This window comes from Dipodomys spectabilis, unplaced genomic scaffold (assembly GCF_019054845.1).
Source record: "Dipodomys spectabilis isolate Male_0828 unplaced genomic scaffold, ASM1905484v1 ptg000002l, whole genome shotgun sequence".
NCBI lineage: Eukaryota > Metazoa > Chordata > Mammalia > Rodentia > Heteromyidae > Dipodomys > Dipodomys spectabilis.
In genome coordinates, this window is record NW_024870679.1 from 851,594 (window position 1) to 867,072 (window position 15,479).

The 15,479-nt window shown below is 39.3% G+C and overlaps 2 protein-coding genes across 6 annotated transcripts in view; one reads left to right on the forward strand and one right to left on the reverse strand.

Moving 5' to 3' along the window:
- Nucleotides 1-12,515, forward strand: part of St7l (suppression of tumorigenicity 7 like) — a 133,817-nt gene extending 121,302 nt beyond the window's left edge. For all 4 annotated transcript variants that reach the window (XM_042674742.1, XM_042674732.1, XM_042674714.1 and 1 more), the window contains exons 15-16: nucleotides 11,497-11,585; nucleotides 12,443-12,515. In XM_042674742.1, coding sequence (XP_042530676.1) covers nucleotides 11,497-11,585; nucleotides 12,443-12,500 — 147 coding nt within the window. In that variant the 3' untranslated portion in view covers nucleotides 12,501-12,515. The remainder of the gene's footprint in view (nucleotides 1-11,496; nucleotides 11,586-12,442) is intronic.
- Cttnbp2nl (CTTNBP2 N-terminal like) overlaps nucleotides 63-15,479 on the reverse strand; it is a 48,817-nt gene continuing 33,400 nt past the window's right edge. For both annotated transcript variants that reach the window (XM_042674711.1, XM_042674712.1), the window contains 3 exons: nucleotides 8,389-8,619; nucleotides 6,062-6,169; nucleotides 63-4,157 (listed from right to left, as the gene is read on the reverse strand). In XM_042674711.1, the coding sequence (XP_042530645.1) occupies nucleotides 2,676-4,157; nucleotides 6,062-6,169; nucleotides 8,389-8,619 (1,821 nt within the window). In that variant the 3' untranslated portion in view covers nucleotides 63-2,675. The remainder of the gene's footprint in view (nucleotides 4,158-6,061; nucleotides 6,170-8,388; nucleotides 8,620-15,479) is intronic.

The following is a 15,479-nucleotide window of genomic DNA, read 5'->3' on the forward strand; positions in this document are numbered from 1 at the left end:
AAATATGCCCAATTGTGCCACAATCTTCATTCTGTCCAAACAAAACTGTTTTCTCCAGATAATATGGTTTAGCTTGTTTTTAATGTAGTGTGATATAAAAATGAAGACTTCTGCATGGTACATTTGGCTTTACAAACGTTAATGCTTGTTATACATTGTACATCATTATAATCTGTTGACCAGCATTAGCCTTTTCAACATGGGTTAATACCAAAACTGTGAATCATGGAACTTTTACTCAGCACACACACAATCTACCGCAAACTTAAATAGTAACCTATTTTAATATCTAACTGAATTATTGGATCCATTGTAGGATTGTGCTTATTTATCTCAGAAGATAGGCAACTAGCAAAAATACACATTTCTCTTGCATATTCCCACCCCCATATTACACTGGAAAAGAAATACATTATTCAGTGCACTTCCTAAGAAATAAACTCCCTTATAGTATCTCTTTATATATCTATCCCCAAACAAAGGAAGAGCATAATGCAACTTTTAAGATTACCAGTTAAAGCAAGAGAGGTAATAATACTCTGGCAATGGAGCTTCCCTTCCTGATTGGAAGGTTCAGCTGTTTTATCAACACTGTTTCATTTTGGCTCTGTAATGGAAAGAAAATTCAACGTGTGATTGCTTTGGATAGTTTTAAGATACGCCCCTACACCATTCTACTCAACACCCTAATGCATCGGTGGCATTTTCATATTACAGGTATTTACTAAGCTTAATCAACCAAACTGTGGGGTCATCAGTATACTGTTGTGATTTCCACACTGATTTCCACCACCTGCCTTTCCCTAGCAGCTCATATGGGATTAAAAGGAACAGAAATTAAATTATAGGAGGTCTGTGGGCTGCTGGATAGAGCTGGTTAGGAGAATGTGTGTGAAGGCACCAAGGCTGCTTCCTCCTGGTGCATGTAAAATCAGGAAGCCACCATGTCTGAGTTGGGGTGTGGAGAATCCTGTTTGGAAGAGGGACATCTTATTTTATGGACTACGCAGTCTGGAGGCTTCTCTCTATACAAACTTACAATGATGGAAATGGCAGAAGTGTCTAGAATGAGAGTGCAACTTGGCAGTTTGCAAACCAAAGCCAGCTTTGAACCTGCTTGTTTATACAGCAGCATTTAAAAGCGTTCTGACTCAGCTCTGGAAAATTTAAAGAAATGATTAATATTTAAAATGGAAATTTTGTTACAATTTGGATTCCACAAAGATCTAAAGAGCTGGTAGCCCTTGTCTAGCATTCTTGCATGGGACTAGCTAGAGCTGAATAGGTGGCCCTTTTACATGGGGCTGGGGCATTTTGGCTTGCCAAAGTTCCTATCATTTCAGGCTGTTTAACAGCACTGCCAGAACGATCTGCTTCACATATTCATATGACTAGTACATTTTTGTGACCCTGGGATGAGTTTAGTTGTGCCTTTTTATGGTGATGAAGACTTGGACTTCATTTGGAATTCCCTGACTTACTGTGGAAGGTATTCTGCCTGTGAGTGACTGGGTCCGAGACACATCTAAGTTGCTTTGGTAGGTAATCTTAATGTGCAATTCTACTTGTCCTTTATGGTATATTGCAAACTCCAAAGATATAATCACACTAATATTTATGTGTTTAAGTGTGTGCATGGTGAACATGTAAAGGGGTATATATCTACATAGACAATATGTATACTTCCATTTAGGCAAAAGTTAATTTGGTCGCACAGATACAAACAAGTGCTGGCAGCTTGGAGAATAGTAACATTTTGGTAAAACCAGTATAATCGACTTATAATATTACAAAGAGTGAATTTTTAAGTTATTGCTTTTTGATTACAGAATAAAGATTTCATTCTGTTGCAAAATACTTTTATACTAACCATTTTCCTATTCAAGTAAAAGCAATCAGAATCAGAAGTTCCTTACACAACAGTAGATGCTTGAAGGTATTTTTGAATGGAGATGTGATTTCATTCTATTCAAGAATTTATGCAAGAAACTAGGAGTGACTTAATTCTTCAAAAGTACAAGAAAATCAGCACCCCAACTGTTTAGTGCTCAGGAAGGCTTCACAGGCTCTATAAAGCTCAGCTTTATAGCGTTCACACCCACCTTTGGAAGCATTCCCATATTACTTATGCAGCCTTGTTTCAGAACACAAAGCTTGTAGTAAAAACAGTAAAGGAGGATTAAAAGCAGTGTTGGTTTTTAACATTCAGAATTCACAGAGGATCTCATTTTCTGTAATTCAGTGATCTCTTTTTTTTTTTTTTTTTTTGCTGCAGAATCACATTCATATGGCAGTCTTATTTCAGGCACTTTTAAAACATGTTCATCTGGAATAAAACCACTTCTGCATAATTAAAAATGAATGTTGAATAATTCCAGTCCCAAAATAGACGACAGATCACTACCTGGTTCTCAATTAGCTTTCTCCATCACAATATGACGGTGACTGCTGAGCTTGAGATTTCTCTGAGGTGCCCTTCTAGCTTAGTACAAAGACATGAGCCATAAAAATCCAAACTACTGTTTCTACTTTAAAAAAAAATACAAAAAGGTCAAATACACTAAATACAGATGCTATTCACTACCATCAAAATAAATAACACAATCTGACTCCATGGTCTAACGCTGAGCTCTTGGACGATCGGATGGAATGTCAAAGGTTGCGATGCCTAGGGACTAGCTGCTGGTAGGCAAAAGTATCTCAACGTCCTTGCCGTTAGCCACCACGGCGCTGGAAGAGCAGCTGCTGGCAAGGTCTTCTGTGGTGGTAGCAGAGGCTGCCTGGGGATGAGTTTTGGTCACTGAAGTGGTAGTGGATGGAGAAGGGGTGAGGCCAGGCTTTTTTGGTGGGATAGGTGGAGGGTTACCTCTCTCAGCTCTGGGGATGGTTGGAGACTTGATTCCTGGAGACAGGGGACTTAGAGGGCTGGACACTTTCCCTGGAGTAGGTGAATGGCTGGTATCACCTCTTGAGCTGGCCGTGTTAGCCAGATTTCGGTAGTCTGTGCCAAAGGGAGAACTATTGGGAGAAACAAGCTTGATTGGCCCTTGCTGGCTGGTGAATCTGGAGAGCACCTGAGTGACTGTGTTTCGGGCCAGCTGCTTGGCAGCAGAGTTATCTAAAAGGGTTGGGGACAAATCCCTGGATGGAGGGCTCTGTAAGCCACTGGCTTGCTGGTCCTGATCTGCCTGGGACTGAAATTTGTGCCGAGCTGCATGGAACCGCTGGTTGATCCCTACTTGGTAGGATGACTGGTAGCCGGGGCTGCTAGCCGATGACCCCAGTAAGCGCTTAGTAAGTACTGGTGAAGAGCAAGGGGAGGACGTGAGAGAGGAGGAGGCAGTGCTGCTGGGAGACAGTGAGCTTCCACTGGAGGGGAGGTGACTGGCCATCACAACTGGAGTTTCCATTCCCACAGGACACCCACCATTCTCTACTGGTTTTTCTTGGGACAATGCCATAGCTTTCTCTCGTGGAGGCACTTGGTTTTCTGCACTGTTGCCTGCAATCAACTCCCTGGCAGTTTGAATTTCTGGGTCACAATGACCATTGGTTTTTGCATATGAGTAAGAAGATGTGGTAGGGCCGGGAAGACCAGTGTTTGCCACCTTGGCTACGGGGCTCCCATGGGTTCTTTCTGCTGGAACGTTCTCCGTTTGGCAAAATACAGACACGAGCATGGGAGGCTCAGTCGCTGTGCCTTTGGACATGGCTGCTCGTTTCTTCGGTTGCTCGTCAGTGCTACTGTGCTGCTGGGAAGCCTCTAGCGTCTTCACTATCTTCTTCAGACTTTCCATCTCTTCTTTCAGAGCTTTGGTCCGGTTCTCTTCTCGGTTCAGTTTTGCTCTCAGTTGTTCCCTTTCGATATCAAACTCAGACAACTGCTTCTCCACCTGGGCCTCGGTCTGCTGGCCTCGCTTCCGCTCGGCAGCCAACTCTTCCTCTAGTTTGCTGACGCGGCTTTTTTCCTTCTCCAATTTCAGGCTCAGCTCTCCAGCCTTCTGCCCCTCCTCTGCAGCCTTGCTCGTGGCTTTTTTGCACTCGAGCACCAGCATGGACGAGAGCTGCTTGTGGCGGGAGCGCTCCTCCTCCAACTGACTAGAGAGCTTCTTTTGCTCTTTTTCAAATTTTTTCACTTGAGACTTTTCAAATTCCAACTAGAAAAAAATATACCACCACACGTCTTGATTAGAACATGAAAACAAAGATCTATTGACAAATTCTGAAGGGGAGCGTCCTGGCTAGATGTTCTCCGGTACATGGGATTACTATGTATGCTGTGATGCTTAGATGAACATTCTTGAAGTATCTGAACATCGAATACAACAACTGCACACATTATGATTTAATCTTTCTGTAAGACTGAGGAGGCACGCAGAGTTCTTACTGTCTCAGGGTTGTTAAACAGAATGTGATTCATCACTGTGTGGGGAATACACAGAACCCAAGCAAAACAAATTAAAAAAATGATATAAGCCAGATTTTTCTTTTTTTTTGGGGGGGGGGGGAAATGGGGAATGCTTTTGAAACAAAACTTCTGGTTTAGTAATATTTTTCTCTGGTTTTAAAAAGGAACAAATAATTGTTTCATTATTTTTTTTTAAATTTTTTACCATAGTTTTCTATTTTGGTGGTACTGTGGTATGGACTCAGGTTTCATATACCAAAGGTAGGTGTTCTCTCCCACTTGAGCCATACCCTTGGCCCTTTTTTTTTTGCTTTAATTTTTTGTTAGAGTCTCATGTCTTTGCATGTGGCTGGCCTTAGACTGCCACCTTCCTACCTATGGGCTCCCACATGACTGGACCACATCATTGTGCTCTCAGCTTATTTGAGGGAGATAGAATCTCACCAACTTTTTGTCTAGGCTGGCCTTGGGAAAGAAACGCTCATCTCTGCATCCAGAGTAGTTGGAATTACAGGTGTGAGCCACTATGCCTGATCTAAACTGGATCATGTTCTTCTCTAACACCCCGTCATTTTTGTTTAGTTTGTAGAGATAGGACTTGCTAAATAACTAAGGCTGATTTTGCACTCTTAATCCTCCTACTTCAGCCTCTAAGTGCTAGGATTAGTGTTGTATTCCACTACACTTGGATCTGGCTCAAACTTTTTATTTGGTGCTGGTCCTGGGTCTTGAACTCAGGGCCTGGGTGCTGCCCCTGAGCTTTTGTGCTCAAGTCTTGTACTCTACCACCTGAGCCACAGCTCCATTTCTAGCTTTTGGTAGTTAACTGGGCCTTCCTGTCCATGCTAGCTTTGAACCACAATCCTCAGATCTCAGCCTCCTGAGTAGCTAGGATTATAGGCGCAAGCCACCAGCACCCGGCCTGACTCATACTCTACACAAATTTACTGTTTTTTGTCTTGTAACATTATTGCAGAGACTTTGAAGGATCTGAGAAGGAAAGGGTCGAGAACTTTTTTTTGGTCAGTGTTTTTCAAATTCTGAGACCTATTAGTGGATGAGTTAAAAAAATTTAGTTAGGGGCTGGGAAGGTGGCTCAGTGGTAGAGCGCTTGCCTTGCATGCCAGAGGCCCTGGGTTCGATTCCTCAGCACCACATAAGCAAAACGAAAAAAGCCGGAAGTGGCGCTGTGGCTCAAATGGTAGAGCGCTAGCCTTGAGCTGAAGAGCTGAGGGACAGTGCCCAGGCCAAGAGTTCAGGCTCCACAACTGGACCCAAAAAAAAAAAAAAAAAAAATTTAGTGAGCTATGGTCACAATTTAAAAAAAAAATGAAATAGAAAAGAGGCATTGGTCACGTGGTAGAGCACCAGCCATGAGCAAAAAGCCAAGTGAGAGTTTGTGGCCCGAAGTTCTGGCCTCAATACTGGCTCATACATGAATGCACATCCCTGCCCCCGCTTCCCACTCACACAAGAAAACACTAATATATACCGCAGGCAGTAAGGATTATCTGTCTCTTTCTGAGCTTTCTGTTGTAGGCATGATAGGTTGTGAGTTTCTCATTGGAAGTCCAACTTCAAAAACTTTATGCATTATGTAGGATAATCCCTGAGCAATGGCAAACCCTGCTGTGATCCCTTTACTGTTATTACCTGCTGAGTTAGCCGCTCTCTCTCCTTCTCCAGCATGTATGTGACATCATCTCCTTCAGCTGTGTCCTGTGCATGCCTCTGTCTTTCTTCTTCAAGGTCTAGAATCACCTTTAAAGAATTTTTAAAAATTCATTTCAAAGTATCAAGTAATCACACTTATAACACTAAGTGCTTAACTAAACAGTTAAGATAGTTCCAGATTGAATAAATAAACAAATGAAATCCAACCAGGCCCCTCAAGGAGTATGCTGTCTAGTAGGGTGGAAGACATCTAAGCTATGTGCTAGAAAACAAGATATTTACTTTATTTGAATTCTATTCAGAATGGTATGTAAACAGAGAGAAGAGAGCAATTAGTGAGCTACAGAGCTTGAGAAAGTTTCTATGAATTAAAAAAAGGCCTGGAAAACTGTGGCAAGCAATGTGGTTTTGTGCAGGGGCCAGGTGTAGGTGATAGAAAGCCTAGGTGCTCCTCTAATGCTCAAATTGCTGGGGGTACCAAAAGCATGGTGATTAATACCAGCACTGGGGAAATAGGCAGGACTGATCGTGCGTTTAAAGCCAGCTTGGACTAGTAACAAGACCAAAAATACGAGGAGAGGAAGGAGCCCTGCAATTAAGCATTTCATGTGGCTTGCTTAATTCAGACAGCCAGCTAGAGGTAAGGGGTGAAAGACTGCATTTCATTCTGCATGCAAAAAGGCTCAATCATTGCGATCATAAATAGATTTTCACAAGGCCTCTTAAATATTCCAATTACCCTGATGCTAGAGGATTAAGCTCAATTTTAAGGAGAAAACAAATAAAATGTAAAAGGCACATTATCCTGCTTATACACAATAATATTCTGAATGGCAATGAATTACACAGTGGCTTCTCCAGAGGTGCCTTCCGTAGTAGAGCACTGGCATACCAATAGCTATTTCTTATGATTTTACATCATAAAAACGTTTATGAATAAGGACAGAGATTTTCTGGAAAATGAAACACACTTCCCCTCTTCTTTGAAATTAAAAATGTTCTTGTGTACTTCCTTCTAGGTTTGAAAAAAATCTAATCTTAAACTGAATGGATAAAATAGAAATATGGCCTGACAAGATATGTATATTCTTAGAGGATGATGTAAAAGCTCCTCAATTTTAAGCAACTCACCTAAATCCACTAATTTTTGTTTTCAGATTTACTTCATTCTAGAGAAGGTGTTAATCTTTTTGAGGTCTTGGTTAATTTTAGGAATTTGATTGAACTTATGGGAAAAAAAAAACATTTCCCACAAAAATATGTAACAACTTTTGACAGTCTGTTTATTTTCTGGGGGACTGTGGGACATCTATAATCTATTCATGGTTTAGAGCCTTTCATTTGGACTCTGTAAAGGGAAAGAAAAAATTCACAAGCAAGACTTAAGAGTACCAGCAGTTGATCAGCTGTGATTTAAGCAGATAAGCCAATGCAGGTAACCATAAAAGTCTACCAAACTCTGAAGCTAACTAACTTAATTTTTATGATGAAACTTTTCCTACAAAATGAATTGTAACACTCCCAGTCTCTTTTGGTATACAAAACTAGTAGTTTTTGGAAAAATAAATTCTAGCCAATCATCAAATGACAAGCTGGGGAATAAATTCATAAGCACAAGAATTCCATTGAGATAAGACAGAGAAAAGCACAGGTTTGCCTTCCCAACTTAGGAGCTGTCAGACAGACAGACAGACAGACAGACAGACAGACAGACAGACAGACAGACAGACACACACACACACACACACACAGAAACCCTTTTCTAACTCTAAGAACTGTTTATGGTTTCATGAGCAATAAAATGTGATGAAACTCTAAACTAGAAATAAGTGAAAACAATCTACTGGCTCGTGCATTTGTAATCAGGTAAATTCATTTTCATTCCCCATCCCCTTTGCTGGGATACAACATTCCCCAAATACCTGTTAATCGTTCTATTTATCACTTAAGTAAGCAAACAGAGAACACTCTGTTCAACTACAAGCTTGTTTAAACCCTAGCTTACTGCCAAACTGTGGATGATCAAGATCTGAAAAAAAACATATCAAATGTATTAGAATGACAAACTGAGACGGAATGTCATCATAAATAATGTGTCTGGCCTATTTCCTAAATTTAACTTTGGAATAACCTGTACTTTTCTTCATATATCTTGACTTCTATGTAAGCTAAAGTGTTTTGGTATCTACAAGCACCACCGCCCCCACCTCCAATTACTGTGCAAACAGGCAGCTGACAGAAAGGTAGGAGGCATTATTCAGAGTCTTCACTGGGTCTCAGGGTGAATGCCCAGAAGGTGAACCCACCTTTCGGTGTCGGCTCTCGGCAGCAGCCAGCTGGGACAGCATGCGCTCCTGCATGTTCTTACACTGCTTCATCACCACTTTAAGGATGGACAGGGGGTTTGTGCACACTGGCTGCTTTTCACCATCATTTTTCTCCTTCAGAGTTTCAAAATCTCTCTGGAGAGCCATTAAGGGATCACTGATGTTATATTTTCCATAGCGTTCTTCAATGAAAGTATCTCTGTGTTGGGCCTGAGAAAAAGGAAAAAAATAGAAAGTATTTTGTTTTTTGAAACTACTGAGAAGAGGAAATCTGGTATCTAGTTGTTATAATAAAAGGTGGAAGTGTTAGTATAAATTTAATGTTCTGACTACAAATCAAATTGAGCAACCCAAATATAGAAACTACTCGAGATAGGCAACATTGTGTATCAATACCTACAAGCACGAATAATTACAGAATGCTAACTAAGGATTAGACATTGTTCTAAGCATTTATGGTCCTATTACCTTCCTTAAGTTTTACAACTCTATAAAGTAGATGTGGAAACCATTACACCATTACAGAGAGGCTAAGTACCTTGTGCCAGCTTACTCATCTAGCAAGCTGTCAAAACACAGACGTACACCTGGGCAGCCTGGCTCTGATGGCTTGACCCTCCCTGCCATGCTCACTATCTCTGCATATGTGGCTACTTTTCTTTTATGGCATTGTATTTCCAAACTGTTAACCATGAAAACTTCATGGTTTTAAGAGAAAAAAGGTACATCCATAGATATATAAAGGATGCTAAAAATAAATATGATCGTATTATCACCCAGGACCACATGGAACTTAACTATGTTGTTGATGAGTCAAGAGGGCAAAGGCACTCACAATTAGAGGTATAAACAAAAATCCCTTCTCCCTGCTACCAGCTACCTTGTATTATAGTCTCTTTATAGCTGCTGTCTTGCCTTGATCTACTCTCTTTTGGGGCCTAGTAAGTTTCAGGGATGAGAGACAACATGAGAAGGGGATGAGACTGATGCTTGGAACTTGGCTGTCAAGTCAAAGGCCTGAGGATCACGAGGTGTCTGAAAAGATACACTTTTCACATTAAGTACTATTTCCTATGAACACTATATATTACATGCAGTTGAACACACTAAGATTGATTACTGTAGATATTACAGTTTCTTGAGATGTTTTACAATAACAACATAAATGCACTTTGAGATAGGACTTAGTTGAACGTTCTAAAAAAAAATAATCATACCAAAGAAGCCAGGTGTAGTGGTACAAGCCTATAATCTAGCTCTTAGGAAACAACTAGAGGATATCCAGTTTGAGACCAATCATAGCAAAATTGCCAATCTAAAGCAAGATTTTTTTCAAACCAAACCAAACCAACAATAAAATAATAACAAAGTATACCATATAATTTTAAGATTTTAAGTTAAATCTTTTATGAAAAACTCATGTATCCATTAAAAGCAATGATTTCATCAATATATTTTGTTAGCATTGTCATGTACTAATTTGGAGGAGGATTAAAAACTCAATGCTTTAAGAACCCTCAAGAAAATAATGCAGGGGCTGGGAAGGTGGCTCAGTGGTAGAGCGCTTGCCTTGCACGCATGCGGTCCTGAGTTCGATTCCTCAGTACCACATAAGCAAAAAGTAAAAAGCTGGAAGTGGCGCTGTGGCTCAAGTGGTAGACTGCTAGCCTTGAGCTGAGGGACAGCGCCCAGGCCCAGAGTTCAGGCCCCACGACTGGACCCCCCCCCCCCAAAAAAGGAAAAGAATGCAAACATGGGCTTACTTTAACACAGAAATATATTTCAGTGCTGAAACTATGATGTGTTTGCTTTGTCAGTTGCCCAAGTGTCCATCACAGAAATGATTTAGCTTTATGCACAAATCTGTGTTGTCATCAGTTGCCAAATGTTTAAAGCAGAGTTAGAAGCTTTGGGTTGTAGCTTCCTGGTGGCACTTCAGGAAGATCTAGAGTTCAAGGCCAGCTTATGCTCTATACTGGGACTCTATCTCAAAAAATCAAAAACAAAAAAGAAGTCCTGGCTCTCATTCTAGTTTGACTCTAGACATTCTCTTTCACATTTGGAGGATGCTTACATAACAAACACAGAGGAATGTTTAACAATAATCATCCTGCTAACCCTACATATAACCATATGTATTATTATATATAACTATAATTAGCTTTATGTATATGTGTATATAAATATAAATATTGTGTATACACATATATACATTCACACTGGGAGAGAAGAGAGTAAATTAAAATGGGAAGAGGTTCAAAAGACAGTTTAAGACACAATTCTGTTTTTCTGTTTTGTTTTTGTGGTACTGGGGTCTGAATATAGAGTCTATCACTTGAGCCATGCTTCATGCCAGGATTTTCGGTTTGTTTTTGAACTCAGGGCCTTGGCTGTATCCCTAAGCTTCTTTTGTTCAAATCTAGTGCTCTACCATTTGAGCCATGACACCATTTCTGGCTTCTTTTTGGTACTTTACTGGAGATAAGTCTTACAAACTTTCCTGCCAGGGCTGGCTTTGAACTATTATCCTCAGATCTTGGTAGTCTCTGTAGCTGGGATTACAGGTGTGAGCCACCAGCGACCAGTTGTCCCTGAGCCGTTTATTTTTGCTCAAAGATAATATTCTACTTGAGCCATAGCTGCACTTCTGGTTTCTTGGTAGTTAAGTAGAGATAAGAGTCTCATGAGTTTTCCTTACTGGGCTGGCCTTAAAACAGATCTTAGTCTTCTGAACAGCTAAGATTATAGGCATAAGCCATTAACACCTGGCAAGCTACTTACAATTTTTACAAGCCGTAGAATCAAACAATGATTTTCATTCACTAAGAACATGTTTCTTTCAACTCAGGTATTAAAATCTAAGATTAATCATATAAGATTTAGCGAATGCTATTTATAGCTACTAAATACTGAGGCAAATTTGTATTTAGAAATTTCACAAAAGGGAAAAAGAACACCCATTTAAGCAGCAGAAATACCACTTTTCTGTCCCGTTTATTATTTAAGACAACAATTTCTGTATGGTTAATATTGGTAAGACAATATTGATAAGAAGGCTGAATTTTAATGACCTTTCTTTCTTTCCAGAACATCATGAAGAGAGTGGATGGGCGAGGAGAAGGCAGGACTACAATTCATGACTTTGACATCAGACCTGCTGAGAAGCTGTCTCTTGGGTTTGAGCATATAGTTAACTAATCCTAAAAATATGACTTTTAAAAACCCACACTATGATTATTCTATATAATTAATAAGCATCAACATCATGAGTAATAGACAAAGGGCTTCTTTGGTGAGGTCTCAGCCTGAGAACAGTTGTTAGGCTGTCTATTTTCTCTTGTAGTACTTCATAGTAATTCCTCAGTTATTTGCATAGTAATTACAAGCTATAAAATAGATGGCTTCACCTATAAGTAAAAAAGATCTGCGAAATAACTTTTAAAAGACCCTTGTAACACAGTAGTTCTTAAGTATATTCTAATATTGGGGACAAATATAGAAAAGGCGAATACAATGTCTGTATTTATTATATCAAACCCTTTGAAAAGATGAGATGGAATATGGCATTTTTCCTTCACTAATATAATGACTCAAATTAGGTGAAGTATATGGATTATAAAGTGGATGGTGCAACTATTAATAATCAAAAATGTTAAATTTTAAAGAACTTCAGTGTTGTACTTGTTGTCTATTATGTGTCACAAATTCCCCCCCCCCCCCAAACTTCGTAGCTTTAATAATAAACATTCTTATCTCATGGCTTTTGAGGGTCAGGAATCTGGGAGGGGTAATTCTGGACAAGAGATTCATAAAGCTGCCGTCATCTGAAGGCATGAAGTGAGCTGGCATGTACATGTCTAAGCTTATTCTCATGGCTGCTGGCACAGGCTTCACCTTCCCACACAGCAAGTAATGGGAGAGAGGGAGGGAAGGAAGGAAAAAAGAGAGGGCACTCTCAAGTAATGGACCAGGAGGACCGTCTTGGTGACTTTTATAACCTAATCATTACTTTTATGTACTCTACTGTTGACAGATCAACTCTAGAACATTCAGGAGAGGTCTACACAAGGATGAGAATATGTGGAGGCTAAGATTTCTGGGGCCTGCCTTGTACAAGGTACATGAAAAGATATGTTATCACTATCATTTATGTGGTTAAAACTTGAAGACCTATAATCAAAACTATCAAGACTGGGCTTCAGTAACATGATATTAATAAAATTGTTAAAAATTATATTAGGAAGGGAAAGGGTAGAACAGTGATGGCAGGGTTAGTGATTAAAATACATTGTATATCTAGGTGGAAAATCCCTATTGTATAGCTAGTGTATGCTAAGAAAAAATATTACAGCTGCTATATAAGAAAATTTACATGATTTTGGATTTGAGTTGAGGAATTTTAACAATAAAGATAAAACTGATCAATTTCTTGCAATTTTAATATTTTTTCATCAATGACAATATACAGTTTAACTGGACAGACATTCCTACAGTGTCAGAAAAAAGCAAAAAGGAAAATAATTGGCTTGCTAGACAGATCTGGCAGCAGACAAAACATACTAATCATCTACTACTCATTTGTTTTTACTGTCACAGGCTGAATAAAACATTCCACTACTGACAGCTTAAAGTAATACAAATATGCCATATTTGCCCCCCCAAAGTTTCATCCATGCTATTATTAACATCAGAATAAAATATAGATAGGCATTCTAATACTCAATTGAAGAGAAGTGGAGAGAGTGGACATCCTTGTCTCGTTCCTGAGTTAAGAGGAAATGGCTTTAGTTTTTCACTATTAAGTATGATGCTGGCTGGAGGTTTGTCATATACAGCCTTTATTGTATTGAGGAATGTTCCATGGATTCCTAATTTTTCCAGAGCCTTCATCATAAAGGGGTGTTGGATCTTGTCAAATGCTTTTTCTGCATCTATTGAGATAACCATGTGGTTCTTATCCTTGCTCTTGTTGATGTGATGAATTATATTAATTGATTTGCGTATAGTGCCCCATTTGTTAGGAAATGGAAAGACTTGGAAAAAATTATATTAAGTGAAGTAAGACAGGCCCAAAGAAATGTAGGTCCCATGGTTTCCCTTATTTGCAATAACTAGTATATATCTGAGACAAGTAAAAAAGGTCAGATAAGATGATGTTAAGGAAATGAATCCCAAGATAAGGACACAAGTGGTTTTTTCTTTCTTGCTATTGTTTCTAACGTATTTGTAAGGCACCACGTGATTTTTTTTGTTGTTTTGTATGTCCCTCCCCCACAGTATAACTCCTGTTTTCACTGTATTTGATGTTGGTATGATTTGGGGAGCGGGAGGGAAAAAACAAATTGTTTAAATAGGGATACAGGCTGACCCATTGCAACAATGAAATGTACAAGATGCTATGCTGAAAAACGAATCTTACAATTTAGGTAGGGTGGGGATGTAGTTGTGGAGATGGGAGGGAAGGGATGGTAGGGGAAAGACAAAGGAGGAGGCAACAATGCTTGATAAGAAATGTACGCATGACCTTGCTCATGTGATTGTAACCTCTCAGTATTTTCACAATAAAAAAACTTATTTTAAAAAAATATAGCCAGTCAGAGGCAGAGGAAGGAGACTCACAAATTCAAGTATAGCCAGACCTATCTACTAAGACTTTCAACTCTCTCATCTTCTCCTTCACAATATAAAGTGTGCATGGCAAATGCATATTCCAATCTTAAGGAAGGAAACAGTCTTCTTTAATGATTATCAGTCACTCATATGAAAAGTGATATCAAACCTAAATGGGAAGAATTAAGGCTCACTTTATTAAGAGTTTATATTCAACCATAAGGTTTTATTTTCAAGACTTGGGCTAGTACCAAGTCTTATATTAGGTGAATCTTTTATGTTTATAAGTCAATTCTGAAGTTATACCTTTGAAAGCAATCAGCAATGTTAACCCTATGAGCCTTAAAAAGCAAAAACACAAAAAACTGATACTTCTGTTAAAAGCCAAACACGTTTAGTCCTTGACATAGACTTCATTTTTATTAATGCTGTCAAAAGTATGTTAAAAGGGATCATTTTTATATACAAGCTGAAATCTGTTGTCAAGAAAGTCCCATTCTAGAGTTCTTGATAAGCTATAAAAAGCTGTCTGAGATAAACATAGTAGCACATGCTTGTAGTTCCAACACTCAGGAAGCTGAGGCAGTAGGATCATGAGTTTGAAGCTAGCCTGGGCTACAGAGAGAGATATACAGAGAGAGATACTATCTCAAGAACAAAACAAAACAAAACAAAAAATCACCTAAACAGCTCCCTAGAAACTCTTTTGTATAAAAATAACAATATTTATTATATGGACATCCTTGTTTTAAAGATTTTATTTTGGGGTTAAAGGAGTTTAAGTCCTAGTCTTTGCTAAGCAGATGCTCTACCACTTGAGCCATGCCTCCAGCTCCCATTTATTTTTATTTATTTATTTATTTTTGGGTCCAGTCATGGGGCCTGAACTCTGGGCCTGGGCAACTCTGGGCCTGGGCGCTGTCCCTCAGCTCTTCAGCTCAAGGCTAGCACTCTACCACTTGAGCCACAGCGTCACTTCCAGCTTTTTTCTTATGTGGTCCTGAGGAATCGAACCCAGGGCCTCGAGCATGCAAGGCAAGTGCTCTACCACTGAGCCACCTTCCCAGCCCTCCCATTTATTTTTGAGTCAGTATATATTTGTAATATAAGGGTGTTTCATTAATATTTCTATACATGCACACAGTGGACCCTGTTACCCCTTCTACCATGTTGCTATTCTTCTCCTCCTTCCTTTGATACCCTCTTTTCCCCTCCTTAATCTCTAGCCCTGTTTATTTTCACTTAGGAACTGTAGGCTTTTTGCCCCAAGGTTGACCTAGTATTATGATCTTCCTCTTGAGTAGCTGGGATTATAGATGTGTATACCATTCTTTCTTGTTCTAGAATTTCTATCATTGATTGAAAGAAAACTAGATTTAAAGGCTTGATCATATTGTTGAAAGAAGATTTGGTCTTTGCCTCATTTGAACTAAATTTTAATTTTTGAAAATGGCATACTG